Here is a 27,900-nt window from a genome sequence, read left to right as displayed (position 1 = left end):
CTGCAGTGAAAGTACACTTACAGTTTGTCCCTTAGGAGAGCCTTCCTCAGTCAGTTTCTCAAACATCTCCTTGGCTGCCTGGATATTCTGTGTCAGGTAATCACCAAACAAAAGAGCATATGACACTCTCTCCAGGGCCTTGGTATGATTCATGCCCGCTGCCTTTTGAAGATACCGATATGCTCTTTAAACATAAGCAATTAAAAAAAAACAAATTAGAAATATTTTGGGAATGCTATTAACATTTTTACAGAATCTGGGGCACCTGGCTGGCTCAGTTGGAAGAGTATGGGATTCTAGATCTCGAGGTCATGAGTTGGAATGGCACGCGGGTGTAGAGATTACTTAAATTAAAACAAAAACAAAAACAAAAACAAAAAAACAAAAAACAAACAAAAAAACACTCTTTTAAAAAATTTAACTTAAATTGAAAAAGACTTTTTTAAATTAAAAAATTTTTAACAAAATCTATTAAAACACAGAATAAACAATTCCTCATTCTATAGAATCCCTGTGATATTTGATTTCCATTAACTTGTGTTACTTATAATATGTAGAAAACATTCTGGGCTACTTTTGTTTTTATATAGGGTACCAGCTCTGTTATTTCAATATTTTAGAATAGTCTAAAGAATTATAATACTGTGGTATCCAGTACATAATCCAATGATAAACACTGCAATTTCCTTTTAATATCGTTGTATAGACTATAACAAGAGTCAGCTGAAATTAAGGACATAAAATGTTAAAAGACAACTTATTTTATATTCTTTCCAAATTCCTAAATTCTAGTGTTTGTCTGCAAGACAATTACAAAGCAACAAAACAAAACAAAACAAAACCAAAAACAGAAAAAACACCTGACAACAATTCCTTTTGTTCTATGTCATTTTGAATTCTGAAGAGTATACATATTCTTGTCTCTTAGAAACTATTACAGCTTTAATTATTTCCATTTTGCTTATTGTTCATTCTTGTGATGAATATTAATCTTTTTAGCCCAATGAGCTGAAATCTGATAAAAGTAATGCCCTAATGTCCATAGGTCATATTAGGTCTTCTGAAATTACAAACTAAGAGAAATCCTCTGTCTTTGGCAGTGCATTAAAACAAGTAATTCGCACTTTTTTTTTATCTGAGTAGTGGCCTACGTCAGAAGCAGAATGGATGGACCAGTGCTACCTACTCTCTTTTTTGGCTTTTCTTGTTGCTTCCGTTGAGGATTTTCATTCCTGTCTGGTACATCATTTCCGCTTCCTGCATTTGCCGCCGTTTAGCAGCCTCTTCTTCAGCTAAAAACAAAAAGTCAGATGCTTTTAAATGGAGTTTCATCTTATACCAATTATCTGTCAAAACTCAGTATATATTCTTTCTTCTGGTGAAAGATACCAGATACTGATACCAACACAATGATTTTTCACTATTTCCCAGTTTGATTTTGATTTTTATGTTTTTAAAAGATTTTATTTCTTCATAAGAGACACCCAGAGAGAGGCAGAGACACACAGGCAGGGGGGAGAAGCAGGCTCCATGCAGGGAGCCCGACTTGGGACTCGATCCCAGGTCTCCAGGATCACGCCCTGGGCTGAAGGCACTGCTAAACCGCTGAGCCATCCAGGGATCCCCCCAGTGATTTTAAGGACATTTGCTTTTATGTGTGGCCTTTATCTGACTAAAGTTAAGACTTAAAAAAAAACTAAATAAAACTCATTAAAACAACTTTCTTTTAAGAAAGGGGGTATCAACCTATTTTTCGGAAGTTGCTTTTCTGCTAGTAACTCTAAACTTTTCATCTAAGTCAACCAAAATTCCAGCAGAGCCTTCTGATTATATAGCAAGGTGAGCTAAAATTGAAGGACCATTGTAGTCAAAGGACACTTTAGCCTCACCTGAAAGGCGCCATCTTTACAAGAAGGAAATACTTGATTTATTACATAACAGAAAATTAGTTGAAAAAAAAAAGGATTTTTATTAAATATAGAACTTGATTTAATATTCAAGTTCTCTTTTTTTCCTAAGTACTGATACGACATAGAAAATCATAGCATTGGTATAGATTTCCCCTATATTTTGCTATTGTAGTAAAGCATTTTAACAGATATCTAAAACTCTTCAAGAGACATTTGAGGGCAGCCCTGGTGGCTCAGCGGTTTAGCACCACCTTCAGCCCAGGGTGTGATCCTGGAGACCCAGATCGAGTCCCACATCGGGCTCCCTGCATGGAGCCTGCTTCTCCCTTTGCCTGTGTCTCTGCCTCTCTCTCTCTCTCTGTGTCTCTCGTGAATAAATAAATAAAATCTTAAAAACAAAACCAAAAACAAAACAAGAGACATTTGAATATTTTGTTAGGAGTTTTATAGAAATAGAAGTGACTTCTTCTTGTAATAGAAAAGCAAAATTTGGTATATTAAACAAGAGTACCTAATCGTACCGGCCCACATCCAAAGATGGACTATATTTGATGCTATTCTAAGGAATGCCTAAATATTCTATCAGAGCTATTATTTTGAAAATGTTATCTGGTATCAAAAGAGGTATGTTCAAAGTTTTCTGTTGTTTTTTAATAGTTAGAAAGTTGGGCAGCCCAGGTGGCTCAGTGGTTTAGTGCCCAGGGCCTGATCCTGGGGTCCTGGGATCGAGTCCTACATCAGGCTCCCTGTATGGAGCCTCCTTCTCCCCCTGCCTGTGTCTCTGCCTTTCCCTCTGTGTGTGTGTGTGTGTGTGTGTGTGTGTGTCTCTCATGAATGAATAAATAAAATCTTAAAAAAAAAATTAAGTTTTTCCCAAAAACTCAGCTTGCCTCTAGAGGCAATACTAACATTTAGGGCAGTGAAATATACTATACCCATCAAATTATCTTATAAATATACTATATCTGTCAAATTACCTTAGCACAGCACATTCACTCAAAGTATTTAAAAAAAGGTATTATCTATTTTTCATCTATGCACTATTAATTAACCTTTAGCATAATGTTCTGTTTTCCCTTATTGCCAAAAAATGTTTTACATTGATTAATTTAGCAGCCTGCCTGAGGGTTTCCAGAACAACGTATGCACACCAAAAGAAAATCATCTCTAAATAAAACATGAATGTGATAAGCTGCCCAAGTGACAGCCTGGGAGGGAGTATACTGCATGCTTCCTGTTCTTAAGTACATTCTGTAAGACTGTAACTATGTCGATGCTGACCATTTTTGATGAAGGTGGGAAAAGGATGGCTAGGAAAAGGCTTAAAATTGTATGAGACATAAAGCAATGTGGACACGCCTCCTACTGAGCAATACTTACTTTCACAAAAGCCCCACTTTTCATCTGCCTTGTAGTCATAGGTTGTAGCACACCACAATCTGCCATCTTCCCTCCCATCTGAGGTACATTCGTCATATTCCTTATCCAGAAACAGAAAAGGGAAGTGGCAGGGCTCCCCATGTGCTGTGCCTTCAATGGCGGTCAGAGCTGAAAAGATAAGAAAAAACTCTAAACATGAAGAGCACCTCTGGTATCTATGGATTTAATACTGTGAATTTCAATCATTAGATTTCGAAGACAAAACTACATGATTTGAAATGGGGAACATGAAAGGGTCAGCATCAATTTTCTTTAGGATGACTTAAGGGCGGGTCAACTTAGTGAACATGACTGGCTTCATGTACATGACAGTTTTGTATCCAGCTTTAGAATTTCTGAAGGTCTTGAGATCTGATAACCTTATGTTAGAAGTCTACTATAAAACTCTTGACTAACTAGCAAGCAAAATATAAGGCAAATGCCACTGAATCACCTCCACTGCTCAGCACAAATCCCCCTTTTTCTATCTGAATGTAATAAGTCAGTTTCTTTAATAGTAAAAAGTCATTCAGGGAAAATGCTCCCCCAGATAAAGTTCATCATTCACGTACGCCTCTGTGATCCCACAGCATTTTTTCAGAGCACTTACCACATCTGAGGTTCTTTTTTTTGTTACCATACTCTTGCTCTCACAACACCCTGAGCTTCTTAAAAGTAGAGATCATATCTCTAATCTGTTCTTAAGCTCTGAGTATCTTTTGGGCACTGGGAATTGTGTCAGGTGCTGGAAATGAGGTGGAGCACAGGTCTCTGCTCTACACAACTTAGTGCCTAGCAAGGAAGAGAGACATTAAACAAAAATGTGACTCGTGTTACGGAAAGGAAAGCCTCCCCTGTCAGGAACTGAGGTTTATCACTGAACTTCACAGATATGTAGGAGCAGAGGGTGAATGAACTGCTTCAGGGTGGCATGGCGGAGGTACTGTAAACAGAGGGAATTATGTGCGCTAAGAAGCAAATGAATGACAGCATGGCACTTTAGAAAATATACAAAAAGTTCAGCGTGTTAGAACATGCAGTGTGCAGGCCCAAGTGCACAAGAGGTTACACTTAGAGCAGCACAAAGAAGCTAGACTAAAAGATTCTGATAAATCTAATTAGGGAGTTTGGGCTTTATCTTGAGAACACTGGAAACTCACTTAAGAGTTTTAAACAGGAGTGACATGCTCATACTTCCACTTTTATTAAGAGAGGGGACAATGGACTGGAGAAAAGCAAGGCTAGGTGAAAAGGCGACCAGTTTAAAAGTTGTGAGACTAGTCTAATCGAGAGGTCATGGTAGCCTGAAGAGGACGATGGAATGAAAGAAGTGGATGTACTCAAGTGATGCTAAGGAAGTAGATACAGCCCCACTTACTGACTAGATGTGCAGGTGAGAGGGGAGGAGTATAGAAGCCTCCCAGGTATTAGGCTTCAGGAAGTGAGGGGATGACTGTCCTCACTAGGAGAACACTAAAGAAAGAGTGGGTTACTGGGTACGGATGAAATGGATCAGGGCAGAGACAAGTGAAGCTTTGATCCTGCTACATTCAAAGTGGCTACAAAAAACATAGCCAAAAAACAAAGACTCTTAGACATCTTTTCAGCTGTAGTCAAAGAGAAAGGTCTCTGGTTCATAGACTGGAAGCCAAGAGTAAGCTTGAGAGTGCCAAGTGAGTAGTTCATGAGAAGACCAGAGGGCCAGGGTTGAGCCCAGAACCATAAACAGGTGTGAGTATACATCAACTTCCAAGGGTTGCTTTTACATGCCTAATTTAATTAGGCATCATCACTTAGTGATTAAGAGCAAGCTCTGGATTCAGAATGCCTGATTCAAACCCTACCACTTATTAGCTGTATACTTTGAGCAAAGTAGTTAATTGCTCTTTTTTTTTTTTAAGGATTTTATTTATGTATTCATGAGAGACACTGAGAGAAAGGCAGAGACCTAGGCAGAGGGAGAAGCAGGCTCTCCGTAGAGAGCCTGATGCGGGACTCGATCCCAGGACTCTGGGACCACACCCTGAGCCAAGGGCAGATGCTCAACCACTTAACTACCAAGGCATAACTTAACCTCTCCTCTTATCTATAAAATCATTTGCAGATAACTTATCTACAAATAGGGGTAACAATCCTTGCTGCATAGTTACTCATAAAGATGCACGTAAATAATATATATAAAGGACCCATCATGGTGCCTACCACTTAAGGTAATAAGTGTTTAAGAGATGGTACTGTTACTATCACAGGTTCTCCAGCTCTGAAGGCTAGGAAATGGATGTTCTTTCTTGCCACTGCAAAGAAGAATTCATACTAAGATACGTTATGAAAGCTATTTTCAGTAAGTTATGAAACGGTTTACCACCAGGTAAGTGTCATTCACCATCCTGGTAATCACTAACTAGAGGCAAATACTTTGATCTGTGTTTATAAGAAATGATCTTTAGTACAATTTATAAGCAAAGTACCCTTTAGCAATGACCTCAGAGGGGTCATTTTAAGTATAGAGTTTGAAAAAAGGCACTCCTATGGACTGCTATTAGATTCAAATTTGCTTGAAAAAAAAAAATAGTACCTGTAAAATAGCAGTTTGTAAATCTGAATTTCAAATTAAAATAATAGTTTAAAAAAATATTTTATTTTTTTCTATAATAGACATTTTTGTTTTAAAAACAAATAGCTTGCCATAAGATCCTAATTTGCCAAGTGTCCTAAGTGATGTAAGTATATGCAAGAATTCTTTCATGTGATAGAAGTATACACCAGAAGAAACTGGAAAGAACCCAAAGGTTTTTGGCAACAAAAGGTTTTAACCTACTGCTGATTCAGCACTAACTTAAGTAGAAAGAATCCCCAGGGTGCATGTGTTTCACCAATTTAGAGTGAAACTTGGTCTAAATAATGTGTTTATTAGTATGTAATCAGAAAGAAAACTTGTATCTCTCAGTTACCTTCTCTAAGCAAAATCACAACCCGGAAGTTGCTACTACCTTTTAAACTTGTTTTAAATTCTTCTCAAAGTTACTAACTGGGACTTGCAAGTTCCAAGTCAATTATCTCAAGTCCTCACAATAGTGTTAATTTCAGTTAATTTTCTTTCCATGGAGAGATTCTGCAAGAATTTCAAAGCTATCATTTTAAAAACTGCCACAAAAATAGTACTAGTTTTAAAAACAATGGTAATTACTGCTCTGGCACAATGAAGCTGACTGATTATGCAATTTAAGTTAATGACAGCCAGTAGTCAAACCTAACTCTAAAAATGAAAGGGGGAAAAATCTGTCATTAAGCCAATTTTGCACCTTCCTGTAAAAAAGATAATAGTTCTAGATAAGGAATCATGTTTTGACTCTATAATAATGACACAGTACCACAATCCATTTAAACCTTGACAGTAAGATTTTTATAACTTTTTTTTTTAAAAAGATTTTATTTATTCATGAGAGACAGAGACAGAGAGAGAGAGAGAGAGAGAGAGAGGCAGAAACATAGGCAGAGAGAGAAGCAGGCTCCATGCGGGGAGCCTCATGTGGGATTCTATCCCAGGACTCCAGGATCACACCCTGAGCCAAAGGCAGATGCTTACCCGCTGAGCCATCCAGACATCCCCCCCTTTTTATTTTTAAAAATTTTATATTTATTTTTGTTTATATTTTAAAAATTGCTCTTGCAAAGCCAGTTAAAAAAAAAAAAAATCAGGGGATCCCTGAGTGGCTCAGTGGTTTAGCATCCGCCTTCAGCCCAGGGCATGATCCTGGAGTCCCGGGATCGAGTCCTTCATCGGGCTCCCTGCATGAAACCTGCTTCTCCCTCTGCTTGTGTCTCTGCCTCTCTCTCTCAGTCTTTGTCTCTCATGAATAAATAAATAAAATCTTAAAAAAAAAAAATCATTCAAGAAAACTAGGAAAAGTTAAAAAAAAAAAAAAGACGAAAACCCAAACAATAATCCTAAACCTGAAGTCATTCAGTGTTGCCAGGGTACAGGTTAATGGGGACTTTCATACTGCTGGTAGGAGTGTGTCAATCAGTACAACCTCTTAAAAAGGGACTTTTAGGAATACCTATTAGAATTTATACAGTCCATACTTTGGATCACATTTTTCTACTTCTAGGATGCTTACTTGTAGAAATGCTCCCATAAGGGTACAAAGAGATGTGTGTAAGAATGTATTTGTGTATAAAGATACAAAACCAAGAAGAACTCAAAAGTCTAACAATAGGAGATTGATTAAATCACCTTTAGTGCAGCCATTACCTAAAAACCTGGCATAGACAGGAGCAGAGGATCAAAGGCTGGGTGTCAGGGTAACCTTGTATTTCAAGATCAGATAGATTCCAGAAAGCCAACAGGTAAGTGATGAGAGCATCTTCAGAGTAGGAAAAAAAAAATGTGAGGGGTAAGATGAGGACCAAGAACTGGCCAAGTATCCAGCAATAAAAATTATGACTGGCATCAAGTAGATTTACAGGTCTTGAGGGGACCTGAGCATCATGGGAGTCAGATAACAGAGTGAGAAGAGAGGAAGTGAAATCAGTGAATACAGACAAATCTTTCAAAGAATGATGCTACAAAGGGGAGTAAGGTGGTTACTGGAAGGGGTTCTGGTTTTTAAAATATAAACTATTACAGCATATCTGAACACTGATGGAAGGAATCCCAAGAGAGAGGAAGCAATGCAACAGTGGTTAGAATGTTGCTATATGAACTGAGTTAAATGTCCTGGGAATAGACACTATCTTTTCCTCATTTCTAATGGTAAGATCAAAACAAAACCCAAAAATATCAACTTCTTGATCCATAAAAACAAAGGTAAGGGATTTAGCTTTGCAATTTTCTCTCATCTTGGGGGGATTTACACTGCCAATAAAGACTGATATTGTATCTGTAAGTTCATATGAATGGTCTGTTAATAAGAAAACTACTTAATCATGATGCTTGTTTGAAGCAATTTTGTACTTCCAAACATAAAAGATAAGTAGCATTATTTAAATTTTAATTTTTAAAAAAGATTTATTTATTTATTTAATTTACTTATTTATGTATTCGTTCGTTCATTAATTCATTCATTCAGGAGACACACACACACACACACACACACACACACACACACAGAGAGAGAGAGAGAGAGAGAGAGAGAGAGAGGGAGGGAGGCAGACAGACAGACAGACACAGGCAGAGGGAGAAGCAGGCTCCATGCAGGGAGCCTGATGTGGGACTTCATCCCGGGTCTCCAAGGTCACATCCTGCGCCAAAGGCAGCACTAAACTGCCGAGCCACCAGGGCTGCCCGGTAAGTAGCATTTTAGTAAAACACACTTGTAGTAGAAAATAGTTATAATACAATCATTTAATGTTAAAAAGCGATCAACCTCAACTGTCATATAGTGCTCATCAATTTTAGTAAACACCAAGATAAAAACTCAACCATCAGGAAAAATGCCTTTGTCTCTGCCTCTGTGTATCTTTCATGAATATATAAATCTTAAAAAAAAAAAGAAGTAAAAACCATATTTGAGACAAGGCAAATAAAGAGGTGTTTATTATGGAAATATGGGATAACAATCTCTTAGGGAAAATACCAATGTTATATAATTTGCTACAAGAGCTTGCTTTTACTCAATGCTGAGAATTATTAACTACAGTTGAGAAATTATATATGTTAAGGAACAAAGGAAAGACAAGTGGACTATATGCAGGGAGGCCCTGCTTAACGATTAAAACAGAATTTTCAGAAGAATGAAATGTAAACATGGAGAATGAACAAAAAGTTAAGATCAGAGTTTATGAGCTCACTTCTCTCTGTGAGAAATTAACTAATCATTTTAAAGTAGAAATAGAAGCAAGCACTGGCCCGTGTGCCCAGAAAAAAGTGACAAGCTTCATGACACTTAAATGACAGGCACTATCAGAAACCATATAGATAGAAACTTGCTCAGGAAAACTGCAATTTAGAAGAGTGAGCTTCTCTAAATAATGGCTTCAAAGATAGTCCTTAGAGTTTCAAAGGCCCCTGTTCGTGCACTTTTCCACAAAGATGGTCTCTTAAATGCAAAAATAATTTCTTACACAACTGTACAAAACAAAATAAAGGAAACAACAATAACAAAACCTTTATTCATTAAAGTTGGCACCCATTGTAGGGAATGGTCTGTGTCCTTAACCATCTATCTTCTGTTAAATCTGATCACTAAAGTAAGGTTGGTTTATTCCCAGCCACCCCCATGCAAGTGACACTGATGCAGCAATGCCATCTTATTACTCGACCAACTTGCTTATTTCAGAACCCAATTTAAGCAGGATTTAGTCATTCGAAACAGCGCCAAGAGGCTCATTATTTGACTTATTTTTTTTTTTTTATTTTTAAGACTATCTGGATAATGTGTTTATTGTAACAAAGATAATCCAAGCTAGCAAAGTATACAAAATTAAAGAAAAATGACAGTCATCATTAGACACCACTGCTTATTTCCCTCTTTTCTCCCGAGGTAACAGCTGTTAGTAGAAAAGTAGTTAATTTTTCTTCTCACTTGCTAATTCATGGGGGGAAAAAGGCCTTTCTTTCACAAAAGGGAACTGTGATGGTTGATGGTGTGCATTACCATGGCTAGGCCTCAGTGCCCTGAGAGTAGGTTAAACATTATTTTGGGATGTTTCTGGATGAGGTGTTTGTGGAGGAGATTAGCATTTAAATCAATGGACTTTGAGTAAAACAGACTACCCTCCATAATGTGGGTGGGCCTCATTCAAGTAGCTGAAGGTCTAACAGAACAAAGACCAAGAAGTAATCATGCCAGCAGATAGCCTTTGGTTCTATTTCTCTGGAGAACCCTGACCAATACAAGGGTCATTCTAAGTGAATTATGTGCAATGTGACTTTCACTTAACACTACCATTGTTCCAGGTGGCAGACTGCAGATTGTCTGTCAATTCTTAGCCTTTTCCTCATCTTGTGTAGACATGTGCTACGGAAATCAAGGGAATCAAGTACTTCCTTTATGACTCCCCTGGAAGAGTACTGCTGGAAACCTTGTGTCCTTTGGACTTTGTCCCATGCTGATTTTGCTTTATATGTATCTTTTTGCTACAACAACCTAAAGCTGTGAGTACAGCTGTATGCTGAGTCCTCCCAGAGAATCATGGATTTTGTAGGGATGGTCAAGTGACTGTCTTGGAAGTTTTACTGATGGCTCCTAGGGGAGTCTCCTGCCCTTCTGATACAGGTATCACTTCTTCCTGAGGACCCAGGACCTGGAGGGATAGCCATCACCAGGTGTGACCACATGGAACAAACGTGAAGATGAAGCTAATTTACCAAGGAGACTGAATAGGAGAGAAAGGAGCTCGAGTCCTTGATGGCACAAGCCCTGAACTATGAAACCAAAAGAAACCTTTGCTTTTGCCACCATTTGATGGATTTTGTTATCTGCAATAAAAATGTTCCTTTAAAAATAACTATGAGGGGATGTCTGGGTGGCTCAGTGGTTGAGCGTCTGCTTTCAGCCCAGGGCATGATCCTGGAGTCTTGGGATCGAGTCCCACATCGGGCTCCCTGCATGGAGCCTGCTTCTCTCTCTACCTAGGTCTCTGCCTCTCTGTGTCTCTTTCATGAATAAATAAAATCTTAAAAAAAAAAAAAAAACAACTATGAGTATTCTACAGTAGGAAACACTACCACATAATCATTTCCCCTCTTGATAGTCATTTATTCATTTTCAAAAAATGTTTATTGGGATGATGTGCAGAAAACTGTTACCCTAGGCATAGCTGTTATCCTTTGAAAAGAGGGGCCTTGGCTAGAATCTGGGTTAGATTTTGGAAGGGTTCCCAATGCCCTGAGAGAAGCGACTCATTGTACCTAAACTGTCTGTACAATGTGGTTTATGCTCAACATGTGTTTTCCTCCTGGGAGCCTGTAATTTTGATACATGCCAGGCAGAGACTGGGTACATGACTGGTCTCCATTAAAAACTCCAAGCACTGGGTCTCTAATGAGCTTCCCTAGAAGGTTACATTTCACCTATGATGTCACATGTGCTACGGGAATCAAGGGAATCAAGTACTTCCTTTATGACTCCCCTGGAAGAGTACTGCTGGAAACCTTGTGTCCTTTGGACTTTGTCCCATGCTGATTTTGCTTTGTATGTATCCTTTTGCTACAACAACCTACAGCTGTGAGTACAGCAGTACGCGGAGTCCTCCCAGAGAATCATGGATTTTGGGGAGGTCTTGGGGACCTCTGAAGTCAGCTAGCATCAGAAGTAGGATTTGCTAGGCTGACACTCACTCACTGAAACACGATGAAAGCAGTCTTTGGGAAAGGAAGGGTAGGGGACAGGGTATGATGAATCTCTGGTGGTCAGGTGGTTACGGGGCTATCCATGGTACGCAGCAGCAGCAGCAGCAGCAGCAGCAGCTGAGCTGTGTGTTGTGAGAGGTAAAAGTTAGTGGTGGAACCTGAAAATGATAGATCCTACTCTCTGCTTGAGAGTAGGCTAGTTGCTTTTGGCCATGGTGGCTAAAGTGATGCCTTTGGGTTTTATTTTATCTGCCAGATAGGAGAAAGGGCTCCCAAATTCCAAAAGGTGAGTGGGCCAAAAATGTTAAAAGTTTACAGTGCTCTCTCCTCCAAGTGGGGCAGAGGGGAAGACGGGGTTAAGAGGGAGTAAAACCAGGTCCTAATGATGTAGGAATGATGTTGGGATTTGGAGCCGATGGCCAAGAAAGAATTCTTGAGATGTCTTTGGTGCAAAAAGGTGGTTTTTTAAAGCAAGAGGACAGGACCATGAGCAGAAAGAACTGCACCAGGGTCACAAGGAGTGGCCCATTATAGACTTTCAAGTTGGGCGGGGGTTAGGGAGAGCATAAGTCTCTCAGGAATTTTGGAAGCAAGGTTTCCAAGACCTGGAGGGGGCTAGCTGTTGTGGGGGTGGGGGGAGAAGGTCATTTATTACTGTCTAATAAAATCTGAGTCATGAGATCTTTCAGATGTATATCAGTGGGTTATCTAGTTGGGGGATGATTGCCAACATATATCTTGAGAAGTAGAGATAAAGGAAGTTTCCAAAGGAATTTTTGTATGTTAAGTAGACTTATAGGATTCTGGGGGTCAGGCTAAGATTGCCTTTTGCCCTTAGCAAAGTATGAACATTGAGGCAGCTGAGTTCCTAGAAGAATGTCACTCTGCCTGTTTCAAGGACTTGTCAATGGGCTGTAAGTAGTAAGGAAATTTAATTTTTCTTTTGCCTTTGTTTCCCACATCACTAGGGCTGGAGTAAAATTTTAGATAAAGCAGAAAGAAAAGAGAAGAAGCCTGCTCTCCAGGAGGTTTTTTTTTTTTTTTTTTTTTTTTTTTTTTTTTTTTCAGTCTAGCTGCTGCTGCAATGGCCTCCCCCACTCTCCCTTCCTCCCCTGCATTCCAGCCAGGATCTTCCCTGGCAGCTGTAAAGTTAACATGTAAATACTGAATTTACTTCCTGGCAGTTCCAGTAAATTTGCAATAAGAAAAAAAAAGTAATTCTTTTAGTGGCTTTGTATTTCCTGGTTATTGCAAATGCATGCATGATAAAAATTGATAATGTTAAATGCTTACATGCCTGAGGAATCATCCTGATCAGGGGAAGCTGCAAAAAAGAAATGTGTTAGTGGGACAAACTTCCTTGCTTTTTGCCGCCAGTGGGCGGGTTAGAATTGAAACTCTTGAGTACAGAACAAGCCTCTGTAATTGCTGGGTTTTGCTATGGAAGATATGGATGTTTGCTTAGTGCAGCCTGTAAAAAAGGAGACAAGAGGACAGATGTAATCTACAGATGGAAACACACTTTTGGAGTCCTACAGAGGTTTTAGTTGGCTTCTGAAGGTAGAGTACTGACCTTAGAGCCTGATGGGCATATATGTGTGTGGAGGCAGGGAGAGAGAAACAGAGAGAGAGACAGGGCAAGCTTGCATACGCAAGTGGGAGCCCAAAGGCTGACAAGACAAAGGCGTAGCACAGCCTCACATACCACTTGGATGTTATGGCCCTCCAGCATCTTGCCTTTGCTGCTGGAAAAAAAAAAAAGCCCCTGGCTTTCTAAAAATCCTGAATTCATAGATCATATTTGCTTGGACTTGATTTTAAGCTAAAACGTGATGCTGTCTGGCATAGGCTTCCTGCCTCCATGTGAGCTGGACCAAACCGAGAGCAGGCACAGGCTCAACAAATAGATATCAGACTCTGACCTCTGTACATTAAGCCACCTCCCTGGAGGCCCCATACTGTGAGAAAAATTGTGAATGCCTGGCTGGACTGTCTGAGTCACACACAAATGGTCACAGGACAGGGCTGTTCTTTGATGGGACCGTCTGAAGTCAAGCTGCTGACTGGTTCTGTATTTCTGCTACAGAGGCTAACCATATTTTTAACAATTGTCTGAAGCTGTAATTTGGGAGAAGATACATCACAGGGACTGTGACCCTTTATTTGCTCCTGACAGTTCGAACGACAGAGGGACTCCTGGCCCCTGTGGAACAGGTCTTAACTTGTGTCTGGCTCTCCTCATGAGCTGCCATCTCCAACAAGGGACTGATTACCTGACTGCTTCCCTCATCTCTCTCTCTCTCCTGCATACATCTTAGTGCCATCTGATTATTCAATGCAGTTGTCCTTAGAGAGGGAATGATCTTTTCCAGATTGCTTACTGGATAAGTGATCAGGGTGAAAGGGGTGCGAGGTTACATAACCCCACTTTGAAATTTTTTTGAAAATTCAGGATTTGTGTCCTGACCAATTTTTGAACATGATGTTTTTCTGGCTCAGCTGTATAAAAATGCTTTTCTGTGAAGATATTTTGCTCCTCATACAGAATCCCTTCAAGCAAAAGGATTGGATGAGGGTAGGGGATGACTGAGAAAATATAAAATTATGATTACTGAATAGAAACACTGATTTTGTAACAACCAAGGGAAAGAAACTGAAGCCCCCTGCACCTGGAGAGGCACCAGTGAAGGAAAAAGGAATTACGATGTTTGGTTTTTGAAACTATTTCTGGAAGCTTCTTCCCGTTCCCAAAGGAAAACTCTCCATGTACCTTTCGAAGCTATTGAGAGTGATTCAGATTGAGGAGCCTGTGCTCATACCAGACAGGGCTATGAGGCAGCAGGAGGTGGCTCAGCCTCTGCACTTACCATGCAGAAAACCTCCAGATGTTTGTTGTCCACACTCATGAGGTGGATGAACTGGTGTCATGGACAACAAAACTGCTTGGAACTATGTGGCAGTCTCTCTGAAACTAAAAACTGAACTAAATTACTTGGACTGGAAACTCAAGGACAAGATGGCCATGGTAGAAGGCCACATTATCCTGCCTAACATATGTCTTGCTTGGGGTGCCCCAATGATGGTAAACTCTTTGTTTCTAGGGCTACCACATGTGCCCTCTGGGACTGTATTTTTAACGTGCTCCCTGACTATCACAACACCACCTCAATTTCAACTTACTGGCCAGTTGTGCTAGGATAGAATTGATGGCTTATGCCTAGGTAAAAAAATTAATATAGATATTTAAGGAAGAAGCCATCTGGCTAAGGCAGGCCTTTATGATTAACGGGATTTGTTAATTGGCTAAGTCCAGGACTCATAATTGAAATCAGTATTGCAGATTGGCCACTCTTTATTGTCTGGGTCTTTTTTTTTTTTTTTAATTTTTTAAAAATTTTTTTAAATTTTTATTTATTTATGATAGGCACACAGTGTGAGAGAGAGAGAGGCAGAGACATAGGCAGAGGGAGAAGCAGGCTCCATGCACCGGGAGCCTGATGTGGGATTCGATCCCGAGTCTCCAGGATCGCGCCCTGGGCCAAAGGCAGGCGCCAAACCGCTGCGCCACCCAGGGATCCCTATTGTCTGGGTCTTACTGAGAGTAACTGTGCTGTAAAGACAAGATGGCCAATGACCAGGGGGTAGACTGTGCAGAGAAGAGTTCACATAGCAGGCTTAAACTTCTGTCCTTGAAAAGGTGTATTAGGTTAGCCCTTGGCTAGAGACTGGGAACTTAAGATTTTGGAAGAGTTCCCACTACCCTGTTATGAGGGACTCATCCCAACTGTACAAACAATATGGTTTATGGTGAACACCTGCTTTCCTTCTGTAAGTCTGAAATTTTGGTATGTGCTAATAAGCATGACTAGGCCCCTAAAACGACTCCAGATATTAGGTCTCTAATCAGTGCTCCTGGTAGGCAGGATGTCACACATGTTGTCACAACCTATTGCTGGGTAAATTAAATACCTTCTGTGTGACTCCCCAGGAGGTGGACCTTTGGAAGCTTATATCTGGTTTTCCCAAGACTTCACCCATGCACCTTTCTCTTTACTGATTTTGCTTTGTGTTCTTTTGCTGTAATAACTCATAGCTGTACGTATGACTACATGCTCAGTCCTGTTAGTCTCACAGAGAATCATCAAGCTGGAGGTGTGGTCCTGGGAATCCCAGACACAGATGGAAATAAGTATGAAATAGTCAACAAACAGCAAGAAGGCAAGTGTGGCTGAAGTCATGTGAGTGGCAGATGATGAAGTCAGAGGGGCTTGATCATGTAAGGCCTTTTTGGACTTTATTCTGAATGTGATAGGAAGCCACTGGAAGCTGTAAACAGAAAGGAAAAGTTGTCTGGCTGCTAAGAGAACTGACATAAGGGGGAAAGGAGGAGACCAGGGACACCAAGCAGGAAGTTCTTACAGACATGAGACTCTTCAACTGCCCTTGGGTGGTCAGATCTGCTTCAAAAAGGAGAAACTTACGTTCATCTTTAAAGATAAGTAGAAATACAATTAACTCGGGCAAGGTGGTGAGGAAGGTAATTCAAGCAGCAGGAAGAACTTGTACAAAGACCTAGAGGCATAAACTGCATGGTGTATTTGAAGATTGGTGAAGGGTCTGATATAGCTGCAAGAGGGTCCTGGGCAGAGATGCAGGAGATGAAGGTACAGAGGACAGCAGGCATGCTGCACGTGGAAGCTTTTGGGAATCATGCTAAGGAGTTTGTGCTTCATTTCACAGGCAAATGAGGAGATAATAAAGGGTTGCATATAGGGAAGCTATGGATTTTGGGTTTTAGGAAGATCAATTTGGCAGAGATAAGGATGAGAGGCCAAAAAAGGAAAAAATCTAGAAGTTAAATTTCATACTGCCCAGTTCTAATGTAGTTGGGACTGCACACAAAGCCATGCTTATGTAATTTATGTTATACATAAACAGAGAGGTGATGTGTTAGAATCATGTTAGAAATATGCTGACCAAAGACTTTCTGGCAGACACACTAAAGGTATTTACTACCAGGAGGGTCCTCCTTACCTATGGAATGCTTTAGCAGGATGTATGTTGTGTGTCTAGAATGCTCACGATACATAAACCCGGGAGGTATATATTTATGACAAATGACTTCCTAGAAAATATCACACAAGCTATGCAATTATCAGAGAATAAAGTGGAGAGGTTTCATAATGGAAACAGCTCCCTTTCACAAAGTGACATTCCATATGCATCGTTTAGAGGCCTCATATGTTAAAATCTGGGCCAGGGTACATCCTCATTGAGGCAAGCAGGACCTGGGAGTAGTGCTGGCAGTCACAGACTTCTCAACACTTCACCTATATCCCTAAAAATATTAGTCAAGTTTGGTACTAAGATCTCTGATTTTTTTTTTTTTTTAGATTTTATTTAATTACTCATGAGAGACACACACAGAGAGAGAGAGAGAGAGAGAGAGAGAGGCAGAGACACAGGCAGAGGGAGAAGCAGGCTCCATGCAGGGAGCCTGACATGGGACTCGCTCCCGGGTCTCCAGGATCAGGCCCTGGGCTGAAGGCAGCGCTAAACCGCTGAGCCACCCGAGCTGCCCAGATCTCTGATTCTTTAGAGTCCACAGTTTGTCAATCTGACCCATTGGGTTTTCTCACAGTATTTAATTTGAACTGGAAGAACTAGGATGAATGATACTTTAAGAGCTACCAGTACTGACAACTCAGTTGCAATGCATGTCCCTGATGTTTAGACTGATGCCTAGATTGTAGTGTCTAAATACAATTTCACACTTAAAGGAATCTAGGTGTTTTTTGTTTTTGTTTTTTTTTAGAAATGGCTGATTCATTTCTGGATTAGGAAATGTAAAAGATGAATTTAAGATGTCCCATCTTGCCTAAAGAAAAAAAAGTTTAAAAGTCACCTATGATTAGTCAAAAGAACAAAAGAATGGACTTGAAGGGACTCTCAGTATGCAATAATGGGATAACTGAGCAATGAAAAAGAAGGACTGCAACTGTGTGAAGCAAATATACGTGAAACCCATGGATCTGGAATTATGCTCAGAAGCAAACAGAAACAAACAAACAAACATGTACTTACTGGACTCCTTTGGAGGTTGCTAGGGCATCAAATTATTTGAAAATATTTCAAGGGAAAGAACCAAGCATTTATCCTGCCTGTAAGGACTGTGTTTCAGAACAAACAAGTAATCGATAAGGCAAAGTTTGTCTTTATAAAAGAATCCTAGGTAACACATGCCGGAGGAATTATACACTAGAAAGCCATCACTCTGCAATTCCTAGAGAAATAATGGACCCAGCCAACAAATGGTTGTCAAAACTTCTAGGTGAAAGATCAGTGAGGGTACTCTGAATGGCTGGATCAGGCTGACAGGCCCCAGCTTCACTGATCAATTACCAGAAGTGGGACAAACCAGATCCTTTATGCCTCTGGATGTAATGTCATAGGAAGTACACAACACTCTATGAGATAGTCTCAATAAAAAAACAGAGCTACAGGGCAGCCCCGGTGGCTCAGTGGTTTGGCGCCGCCTTCAGCTCAGGGTGGAATCCTGGAGACCCAGGATCGAGTCCCATGCCAGGATCCCTGCAAGAAGCCTGCTTCTCCCTCTGCCTGTGTCTCTGCCTCTCTCTCTCCCTATGCCTCTCATGCATAAATAAATAAAATCTTAAAAACAAAAACAAAAAAACAGCTACATCTATACCTCAGCCTCTAGAGTTAACTTCCAGCATACGGACTAAATAGCAGATGGTGGAAGAAGTCCAATGACAAGGATATGACCAGCTCGATCCAGAATGTGGGAGATTGTATAGCACAAGGGACATTATTTTAACAAATAAAATGAAATAAAAAACAAAAGAGAACTTTTACAGATAAAGAGAAACCAAAGATCTTAGTGTGGATACTGGTTTAAACAAATCAATTCTAAAAAGATATTTGAAACACAGGGAACACTGCAGAGAGACTGGATGATTAAGGAATCATAGCTAATTTTGCTGGGTGTTAAAATACCATTGTCATTTCGTTGGGGGAAAAAAAAGACACTTTTAGAGATATGTGCACAGGTGAAATAATGTGGAATATGCTATAAATACTCTAGGAAAGCAAAAAGAAGATGTGTATGGGGTGGCAGAGATGCAGCAAGAGAGAATGTGAATGGCTACTGACCCTGGATGATGGGCACAGAGGGTCATTATACCCTCCACTCTGTGCATGTTTTGAAGTCTCCTTCATAAAAAAATTAAAAAGAATGAATTAAACTATAGTATTTGGCAAAAATTTAAAAATGGTAATACATAATTGGCTGAGGCACAGGAAAAGGAGTTGTTTCAAATGAAGTAAACAGAATTACTTTTCTGAAGAATAATTTAACAGTATGGGATCAAACGTCTTTTAAAATTTTACATTCAGTTAGCAAATTTACTTTAAAAAACTGAGAAAATTTTCATAGGTATGCACAAAGGTACATCTAAAATGATATCACAGAAAAAAAAACATAGTAAGCAATCTATTTCTAACTTATGGTATATTTATATGTAAATTTTAAAAAAGTTTTATTTATTTAAGTAATCTCTATGCCCACCATGGGGCTTGGACTCATGACCCTAAGATCAAGAGTCGCATGCTTCTCCAAATGAAGCAGCCAGCTGCCCCACCTGTAAAATTTTTGATAGCCAATAACTATCAAATTGTAAAATAATACTAATGATTGGGAAAATGTTCAAGATAAACTGTTAAGCACAAAATACGGGCTGTAAAAAGATATATATAAATGTATCCAATTTAGTCTTCTTAAAACTATACATTTAGAAAAGAGCCTGAAAGAGTTTTCTTCATGATGTTAATAGCTATGATGTCTAGCTGATGGGATTAAGGTACTTTTAATTTTTTTAGACATGATTTATCTATTCATTGGCATGGATATTTGTAATAAAAAAAACTCTACTTTTGAAAAAAATTGTATTTTTGAAAGGTAAAATCTTAATCAATTTCCAAAAGTGGCAGTAACAGAATACTAAGTGGGTGATCTTTGAAATAATAAACAAAGGACAGAAGGTTGGTGAAACAGGGCGGAGTGGATTAATAATTAATTTTTAGAAGGATAGGTATTTAGCACACTCTATTGTGAGAAAGAGAAGTTTTAAATTTAAAAATAGAGTGTCAAGAAGGTAAAAAGTTAGAAAGGGGATCAAAGCTTATGTTAGATAAACAACTATATCAATTTCCTAGGGAGATTGAGAAGGTTAATGCAGTAAAAATCCTAACATAATTCTGAAAATAACCAGGGTAGCATATTAGACTATCATCCTTGAGTTTACATTTTGTGTACCACTTGGGCAGATAATTACATACTAGAGTATGAAAAGAGGATGTTAGGATATTACTATAGTACAAATGCAATTTTGATGATTAAATTCAGCTTACATAACTTGGGTCAAATCTGTTAAGTGAATAACTGGCATATAAAAATCTAGGGGGCAGTGGTTTAGCGCTCAGTGGTTTAGCGCTGCCTTTAGCCCTGGGCGTGATCCTGGAGACCTGGGATCGAGTCCCACGTCAGGCTCCCCGCATGGAGCCTGCTTCTCCCTCTCTCTGTCTGTGTCTCTGCCTCTCTCTCTCTCTCTCTCTCTCTGTCTCTTATGAATAAATAAATAAAATCTTAAAAAAATTTTCTAGGAAGTCATACTATATTCTACACATTACATGTGCTTCATAATCAATAAGACCAGACTTCTGCATCTTTGTACACTAGTTTAAGATTTCAGTTGTCTCCTTCCTAAGTTAGGCAAAAGCAAGGAAAATGTCCAGACTACCTTGTTTCCGTACTTTTGTTGGCTCTTCGTAGTCCTTGTTTTCTGAATTCGGAGATTCTAGAAAGCTGATTTCTTCTGTGACACTTTCCCCTTCTTGGCTCCTGAGGCTATCTTCCTCTTCTTGAATAGGTGATTCTAATTCTGATTCTTCTGAATCAAGAAATATTTGCCCAGCAACTACTCTGCCCGCTGTGCTGTGGTCCTTTACCGACTCATCTGATGGCAAAGGAGTCTGAGAATATAAAGTATTTTTAGTTTTCAAATAGTATCAGGACTGTCTCCAACCTAATCTGATTACTTTTACTAATCCAGATATATCTCCTTCAGCTGTGAATGTGCCATACTTGCTCATCTCTCTAAACTCTGGTATGTGTTTATCACATGCCTTCATCACTTGCCTAACCTGATTCTTTCTTCCAATTTCAACGTAGATGTTATTTCCCCCAGGAAGCATTCCTTAACTCCCGAGGCCTGGATTAGGGTCCCCTATAAACTCCCAACATAGCTTATACTTCCACTATGAAAGCCCTGTGCTACAACTTTGTTTCTTATCTATATTCCCTCAAATCTAGAGATCAGAAATCATAACTGAATGGTCTCCTTGGATAAAAAAGTGTTATTCACTGAATCAACCAATTTAAATGCATTAGCTCAACAGATTTATAAAAATTGATATAAGTGAAAACAAATAGCAGAGGTTAAGTCTTCAAAATTAAACTAAAAACATAGGAATAAAATTGATCTCTCACTAGGCAGTAAAAATGTTATTGCCTTTAGGCTCCTACATACACAGCACATTCAAGTTAAAACTAAACCTAACAACTAACATTCTGAATAAAAATAGTTATTATTTTCCTACAGGTCAGTTATTTCCCCCCAACCCCAGAAGAACTAGTGTATTGATACCAGCTACATTTTTCTTTTCTTTTTTTTTCTCTTAATCCAATTCTGTTGCCCAAAAGGGGAACAGGGGAATAGGATTTCCTATTCTAAGACAAATAATTCATGCTTTTAAATTGGGCATCAAATACTGGTCAAGGCAAATTTTAGTACACACCTTGGAATCTAAGGATTCATCCTGACTGCCTTCTTCATCTGTAAAGAGATTTTAAAACAATTTTGTCATCCTTGTTAGGAAATCACAGATATTGTTAAAACACTTGATAAATACAACAAATAATAATTAAACACTTGATAAATATACCTAGAATTATCTAAAAATTGGTTGCATTCAACAACTGTTCAGAAAAGATTAGGTAAAAGGAAAACAAGGGGCCAGATGGGGTGGTTCTTCCTCTTTTCCCAGGGAAAACACTAACTTCACCTGTCTTATGTATAGGAAGACCCACCACTACCACTACCACCAGACACTTCTTCAGATACCATCCAAAACTGTTCACATTTAGTCTACTACTGAGTTACTAAACTTATAAAAATAAATATTTGATTTTGTGGTTCAGGGTTCCACCTATTCTTTTCCTTTGCTTAGAATCTGGAGTCACTTAGCTTATTTTAGTGATTAGCATTTTATTGTTCACTAAGACTACAAAAGATAGACACTAACAATTACTATCATGTGAGAGAGTTGCTAGACTAAGATATTTAGGATTTGTGTTCTACTATACTGAAGAGTTAACCAGATAAAAGTAAAAAGTAGCACCATACCATCATGTACTCACTCATATGAGACCTATTAAGTAATCAATATCTCATATTCAATGAATAATAACTTCAGCCCCTGGTTACACCTTTCTTCCAAATTCATATCTGCTGCTTTGGCTTTGTCCAATTATGTTAATAGTCCTTCTACTATTCTGTTTTTCTGCTATTACTTCTGTTCTGGACTTGTTATTCTTTTCCCTGATCTTATACAAATACATTGAACATAATGTCCATGTGTAAATGCTTGGTCATTGTATTCCTGGCCAGTTTAAAAACAACAACTGCCAAATGATCTCTAGGTTTCCTTCTTATTCTTAAAATTATCTGATTTTATACAGAAGTGGGCTTCAGTTATAAGTTCATCAGCTATATGAGAAATTAACCAGTAGACAAAATGCTATAAAACCATGTGCTTTTTGCCAGAAAATTTGGTGTTGAGTTGCCATTTAACTTTACTTCATATGGCTACATCCTAAATATTATTCATAACTTGTAACTCTTTCAAGCATAAGAAAAACACCCTTTGGAATTTGTATTATCAAAGTAGTGAGCTAACTTTAAGAAGTATAACCAACTCATTATGTGTAAATACACAACACTATTTCATAGCATTTGTTTCTTTTGAATATTTGAGAAAACTAGTCTACCAGTGAGGTTTTGCCATATAAGAAAAGTGCTGTCAATTCAAAGAACACTTAAGCTGCTTTCACATTTACTACTTTTAAGCTACCTTCCAAATATGTTTATTTCTGATGCATGGGAAATCAAGGGTACAGCAGGTATTAGTCCCATGGTACCCATAACATTTAAGTAGTGATGGCAGTTAATTAACAATCATTCATAGTGCTGATTTCTTCACAAGTTTTACCCAAAGCCCAAATTCTTACAGACAGTTCAAATTCCATTCTCAGTAAATCTTTGGATACAGGAAAAAAATTCATCTCTATTATATATCAAAGTTTTATGTGTGGATGTGTTTAAATAATCACAAACATTAACTAGTCTATCAAGAGCAGACATTAAATGTATAAATGTATACAGTATATCCCCAAACTTTAGATGAGCCAGAACTCTTAAATTACTAATCACTAAATCATGAAATTTAGTACCTTGTCTCTCACAACAGATTACACATGTAGCTAATAGGTATATAAAGCAGTACCTATAAATAAATTTTAAAACATGTACATTTGAGATGTTACAAGCTATTAGACATTCAAGTAGCAAAATGTGTTTTTGAACTCCAAGAGACCTGGAAACCTGCAACAGCGTTATTTCACATGAATTGCATCATGCTTCTGTCTCTTCTCTCTTCAAACTAGGAATATATACTAATGTTACTGGTAAATAAGAGAATTCTTTCTCATTTACTAAACCGGGAAAGTCTACTCCAGATGGTAGTCTTAAAGCATAAGCTATTTTCTCTTTCAAACTGATATATTCATTCACAAGAACACTTTTATAGAAGTTGCTTATAATCAAGAAACTTCCGATAGGAAGTAGGTAACAAAGTCCTATATATATATAAAAAGAAAATAATAATGCTTTTAGCAGAATACAGACGTGAAGAAAAATTCATGTATGTATATGTATAAATATAGTCATGTATAGTTATGTGTAAATAAAAATAATGCTTTTAGCAGAATAGACACAAAGAAAAAATGCAAAATAATTCTCATTCAACAGCATCACATCCAAAATATAACGGTTTATATTACTTTAGTAACTGTAAAACTTCCTTTGAAAAAGATCAACTTTCATTTTTATTATATCAGCTCAACTGCAAAAAAGTACCAGGGATATTATTTCAGGGAAAAGTAATCAACACAAGTTCATTTTCCAATTTGTCACGTAAACCAAATTGACAGACCTTCAAACACAGAAGTCCTAAGAGTTTGAAGAGAGCAGACATCCCATTCTGTGCTTTACCACTGAATCTATGAATCTATGCAGATCCTAAAATACTGATTTTTTAATTACTCCAAAATTGAAGCCTGGAGAGCTAAGTTCAAACCTTGGCTTCATTACATATTAATTGTATACACGTGGTTCAATATAGCAAGGTTGGTCAGCCTCCTGTTTCTCAACCTGCCAAAAGAGAATATCACCATCTTCCCTATTGACTCACAATAATGTATTAAGGAACAAAAGGACAATGAAATTAAATGCTGTCTGCAATCTGAAATTTACTCTTTGAATATCTGATAATAGAACTATTACCTGAAATACTTAGCAGAGGACCTAATTTAAAAGATTCTGTAACACCGGCATAAAGAAAAAAAAGCAAACCATTTGTCTCCTCCTGCTGAAAATAAGACAACATGTATTTCTAAGTGAGAAAAATTATACATATGTGGAATATAAGAAATAGTGAAGGGGGCTATAAGGGAAAGGAGGGAAACTGAGTGGGGAAAAATTAGAGAGAGACACAAACCATGAGAGACTCCAAACTCTGGGAAACAAACAAAGGGTTGTGGAAGGGGAAGAGGGTGGGAGGGTTGGGGTGACTAAGTGACGGGCACTAAGGAGGGCACCTGATGGGATGAGCACTGGGTGTTATACTATATGTTGGCAAAATTGTATTTAAATAAAAAATTTAAAAAATATATAAAGAATAAAAAAGAAAAATTATAACATCTTTCATTACTGAGAAAATGGAGAAATATACTTTTAGTCTTCTCCTTTATGCACAGGAAAAAGAAAACTTTTCCAATAAAAGTGTCATATTTTTATATGCCTCTAAAGCAAGATATGAAATAATAGCTACTAACAGTGATGGAGTCAAGATTCCCTTCATTGGCTGGGAATTATACCTGGTAATAAATGCACACCTGGTAATAAATACAACTTCCCTTGGGTAACCATTAATATTTAAACTTTAAGTCAAAGCAAAATTATGGCCCAGGACTTGATTTTTAAATAGGAGCAAATCTTTAAATCTAAACTAATAATCAGGCTTTCTGTATAAATATGCAATTTAATGAGTAAAAAAAGTCAACTGAAAATCCATGTACTGTTTCTAAAGCTTTACCTCACATAAGTGCTTTACCGTAATTGCACTTCGTGTGAGCACAGTAGTGCCTTTATCACCTGTCAGCAGGCACATCTCTACTGTTTTCGTTCAGGCTAAGTATGGGTCCTGCCTCTGCCAGAGAAAGGCTTCAGCACAGGTGAACTACAGTGGAAATCAGAAGAGACATTTCTCAAACCCAGTCCTCTGCTAATATCAACACAATCCAAAGATTTAACACTTTGGTATGAATAATCTTCTATTACAACATGCTGAGAGAGTCCAACTGTTGATTAAATGACTTCTTCAAGTACCATCTACACCGACATGAAGTTCTTTGGTATATGAAATCTAGTTAACAGAAGATGCAGGAAAGTGTTGAGGGCTTTAATTTTCTTTAAATTATGCAAATTGAATCATATTTTAGTTTCACACTATAGTGTGAAGAATTACTTGTGAAGCTTGTTGAACTAGAGATACCCTGACCTGTTCCCGACCTAAAGCTGCATGTTTAACAAATTCCTAAGGAATTCTGATGCAAGTGGTCTATGGTCCATCAGGTACTCTATCCATTACACTCAACAGTTTCCTTTCATACTTCCTTTGGTCAAATAATTGGTAGCAGTGCTTCAAGAGTTATGGAGAGTTTTGAGGACGTGGTCATGAATACAAACCATCACTAAAAAGGGGGAAGGCAGACCAAAGCATGATGTTGGCAGTAAAGTAACTAGCATATGCTTGTTGCTTTTGAAATGGTATCTCAAACCACAATATGGATAGAATTTTAGGTTTAGACCTCTTATTTTAGAAACAGAATGACGTTATAGCATTGACTTACAACTAGGACAGATAATTTGGGGATTCAAATAACCATCTGGGAAATTTTCTGTGGAAGGGGAAAAAAAAAAAAAAAAAAGGAGTTGACATTTATACCCTGCCTTGTTCCAAAAAAATTTAAAGCCACAGAACAGCTGTCTTGTTAACCAAACTGATTAAAATTCAAAAGCTTTATTGTACTAATTGTTTCTTTACCAACATTTAAAAACACTAAGTGCTTTAAAAAATTTTTTTTTATCAACACTTTCAAAATAGAAGTTTTCAGATGTCGGCAGACTGAAGTCTTAAAAAAGAAAAAAATACATTTCAGAACCATAGTATTAATCTACGTGGGAAAATCAACTCAAAAGCACACGCATATACCAAAAAAAAGAAAGAAAGAAAGAAAATCAGCTGCTATCCATTTTAAGAATGTATACGGACCCAGGTTTTCTCAAAAAAAAAAAAAATCACAAAGTTTCTGTCAACAAGCACGGGGCAACTCAGAAACCCCGTGACAGCGATAAACACCACTTCCTCGGGGATATTTGCTTAAAAGGGGGTAGAGAGTGGACACAATCACATCAGACGTCTTCATTTTTTTAAACAAAGAGGCAAGGGGCCACCTCGGGTGCTAAGCAAATCCATCAAACCACTGTCAACATCCCGGTTTGGATGGACCTGGCTCCGCTCAGGGGTAACCCCAGGTGTGTCCATCAGTTCACTTACAAATCCCAAGCACAGAAGCGGTGCGAGAGTTGAGGAAGTTCCAGCACGGCTGGGGTGTCACTGTGGATCTCGGCCAGCTGTCGGGATTCGGTCCCAGAGTCCGGTCCCCATTCGCGGGGCGTCGCGTAAAGTTTGTTAAGTGAGCAGAGGTGTGGGCGGGGTGGCCGCCCCTTCCCTGCCGCCCCTCTCTAGCTCCCTCAACACCCCCTCTCGCCCAGGCCAGCCAAAGCCCGAGGAACGACAGCGACTGACAGGCCAGTGCGAGGTGTGACCAGAGAAAGTGAGAGTCTCCAGCCCGAGCCCCCGCGGCCCTGCCCCGGGATGGAGGCCGGGGGGGGGGGGGGGGGGCGGTGGCTCCCGGCCTCTCCAGCCCGAGGGGGCGGATACTGACCCGAGGACGCCGAGGCCGAGCCCAGCAGCACCGCACAGAGCAGCAGCGTCAGCCCAACTCGGACCCGCATCCTGCTCGCGCGGCCGCTGCCACCCCTTGGAGCTGTCGCCTTCGCCTCTGCCACCACCGACTCAGGCACCGCCGCCGCCTCGCCGCTGCTCTTCCTGCTCTGGTCGCCTTCCTCCGCCCCTTCCCAGGCCTCCCTGCCCTAGTGCGGAGCCAATCCCCGCCCGCCGCCCCGGGCGCTGTGCCCAATCGCCGCAGTCTTCCCGCCCACTTCGTTGCCACGCCCCCGGGGTCAAGCATTGACCAATCACGTTGCGAGGTTCCCACACCGGCTTTCCCGATTGGACCACGGCCTCACCGACATGGCCCCAGCTAATTGGTAGATCCTGGGTTCGACCGTCCCGGAATCGGGGCGTGAGTCCAGGGCCGGGAAGACAAGAAAGTCACCTCCGGACTACAGTTCCCAGCATGCACTTCAAGGGCCTCTTTCGACGTGTGCTCTCGGGAAACGTAGTTCGCTGTGGAGCAAGATTTAAACGTGCAGGTGGCTGTTGAAGTTAAGAGAACTTAGGTAACACCTGGGCTGGACGTTAAGTCAAGGCTACGAACCCGCGTCCCTCCTCCCCCTTTTTGGGAGCCAAAATATGTACCAAAGAACACACATTTAAGAGTTTGTAATGTGTTAAAGCTCTTTCTCGCTCTTTGTTTTATTTAGAAAATTTGAATTGAACACAGTGATACCAACATACAACAGCTGGACTGCGTTCGAAGTATTTTTTTGGAACTTAGATGGAACAGGGCCATATTCGTGGAAACCAGAGTGGAACTCGTTCTCCCTTTTT

At 39.3% G+C, this 27,900-nt stretch overlaps 1 protein-coding gene across 2 annotated transcripts in view; it reads right to left on the bottom strand.

The window, feature by feature from the left end:
* The window catches only part of SEL1L (SEL1L adaptor subunit of ERAD E3 ubiquitin ligase), a 57,729-nt gene extending 30,487 nt beyond the window's left edge, over positions 1-27,242 (bottom strand). The window contains exons 1-6 of one of the 2 annotated variants that reach the window (XM_041758700.1): positions 27,053-27,240; positions 21,502-21,539; positions 20,445-20,676; positions 3,291-3,458; positions 1,187-1,292; positions 22-184 (exon numbers count right to left, since the gene is read on the bottom strand). In XM_041758700.1, the coding sequence (XP_041614634.1) occupies positions 22-184; positions 1,187-1,292; positions 3,291-3,458; positions 20,445-20,676; positions 21,502-21,539; positions 27,053-27,122 (777 nt within the window). In that variant the 5' untranslated portion in view covers positions 27,123-27,240. Of the gene's footprint in view, positions 1-21; positions 185-1,186; positions 1,293-3,290; positions 3,459-20,444; positions 20,677-21,501; positions 21,540-27,052 lie in introns of both variants that reach the window. The other variant, XM_041758701.1, reaches the window with a different exon arrangement.
* Positions 27,243-27,900: the final 658 nt, after the last annotated feature.

The sequence above is a fragment of the Vulpes lagopus genome, chromosome 6, assembly GCF_018345385.1.
Source record: "Vulpes lagopus strain Blue_001 chromosome 6, ASM1834538v1, whole genome shotgun sequence".
Classification (NCBI taxonomy): Eukaryota; Metazoa; Chordata; class Mammalia; order Carnivora; family Canidae; genus Vulpes; species Vulpes lagopus.
Note: the sequence above shows the minus strand (reverse complement) of the source record. Positions and strands in the feature narration are given on the sequence as shown.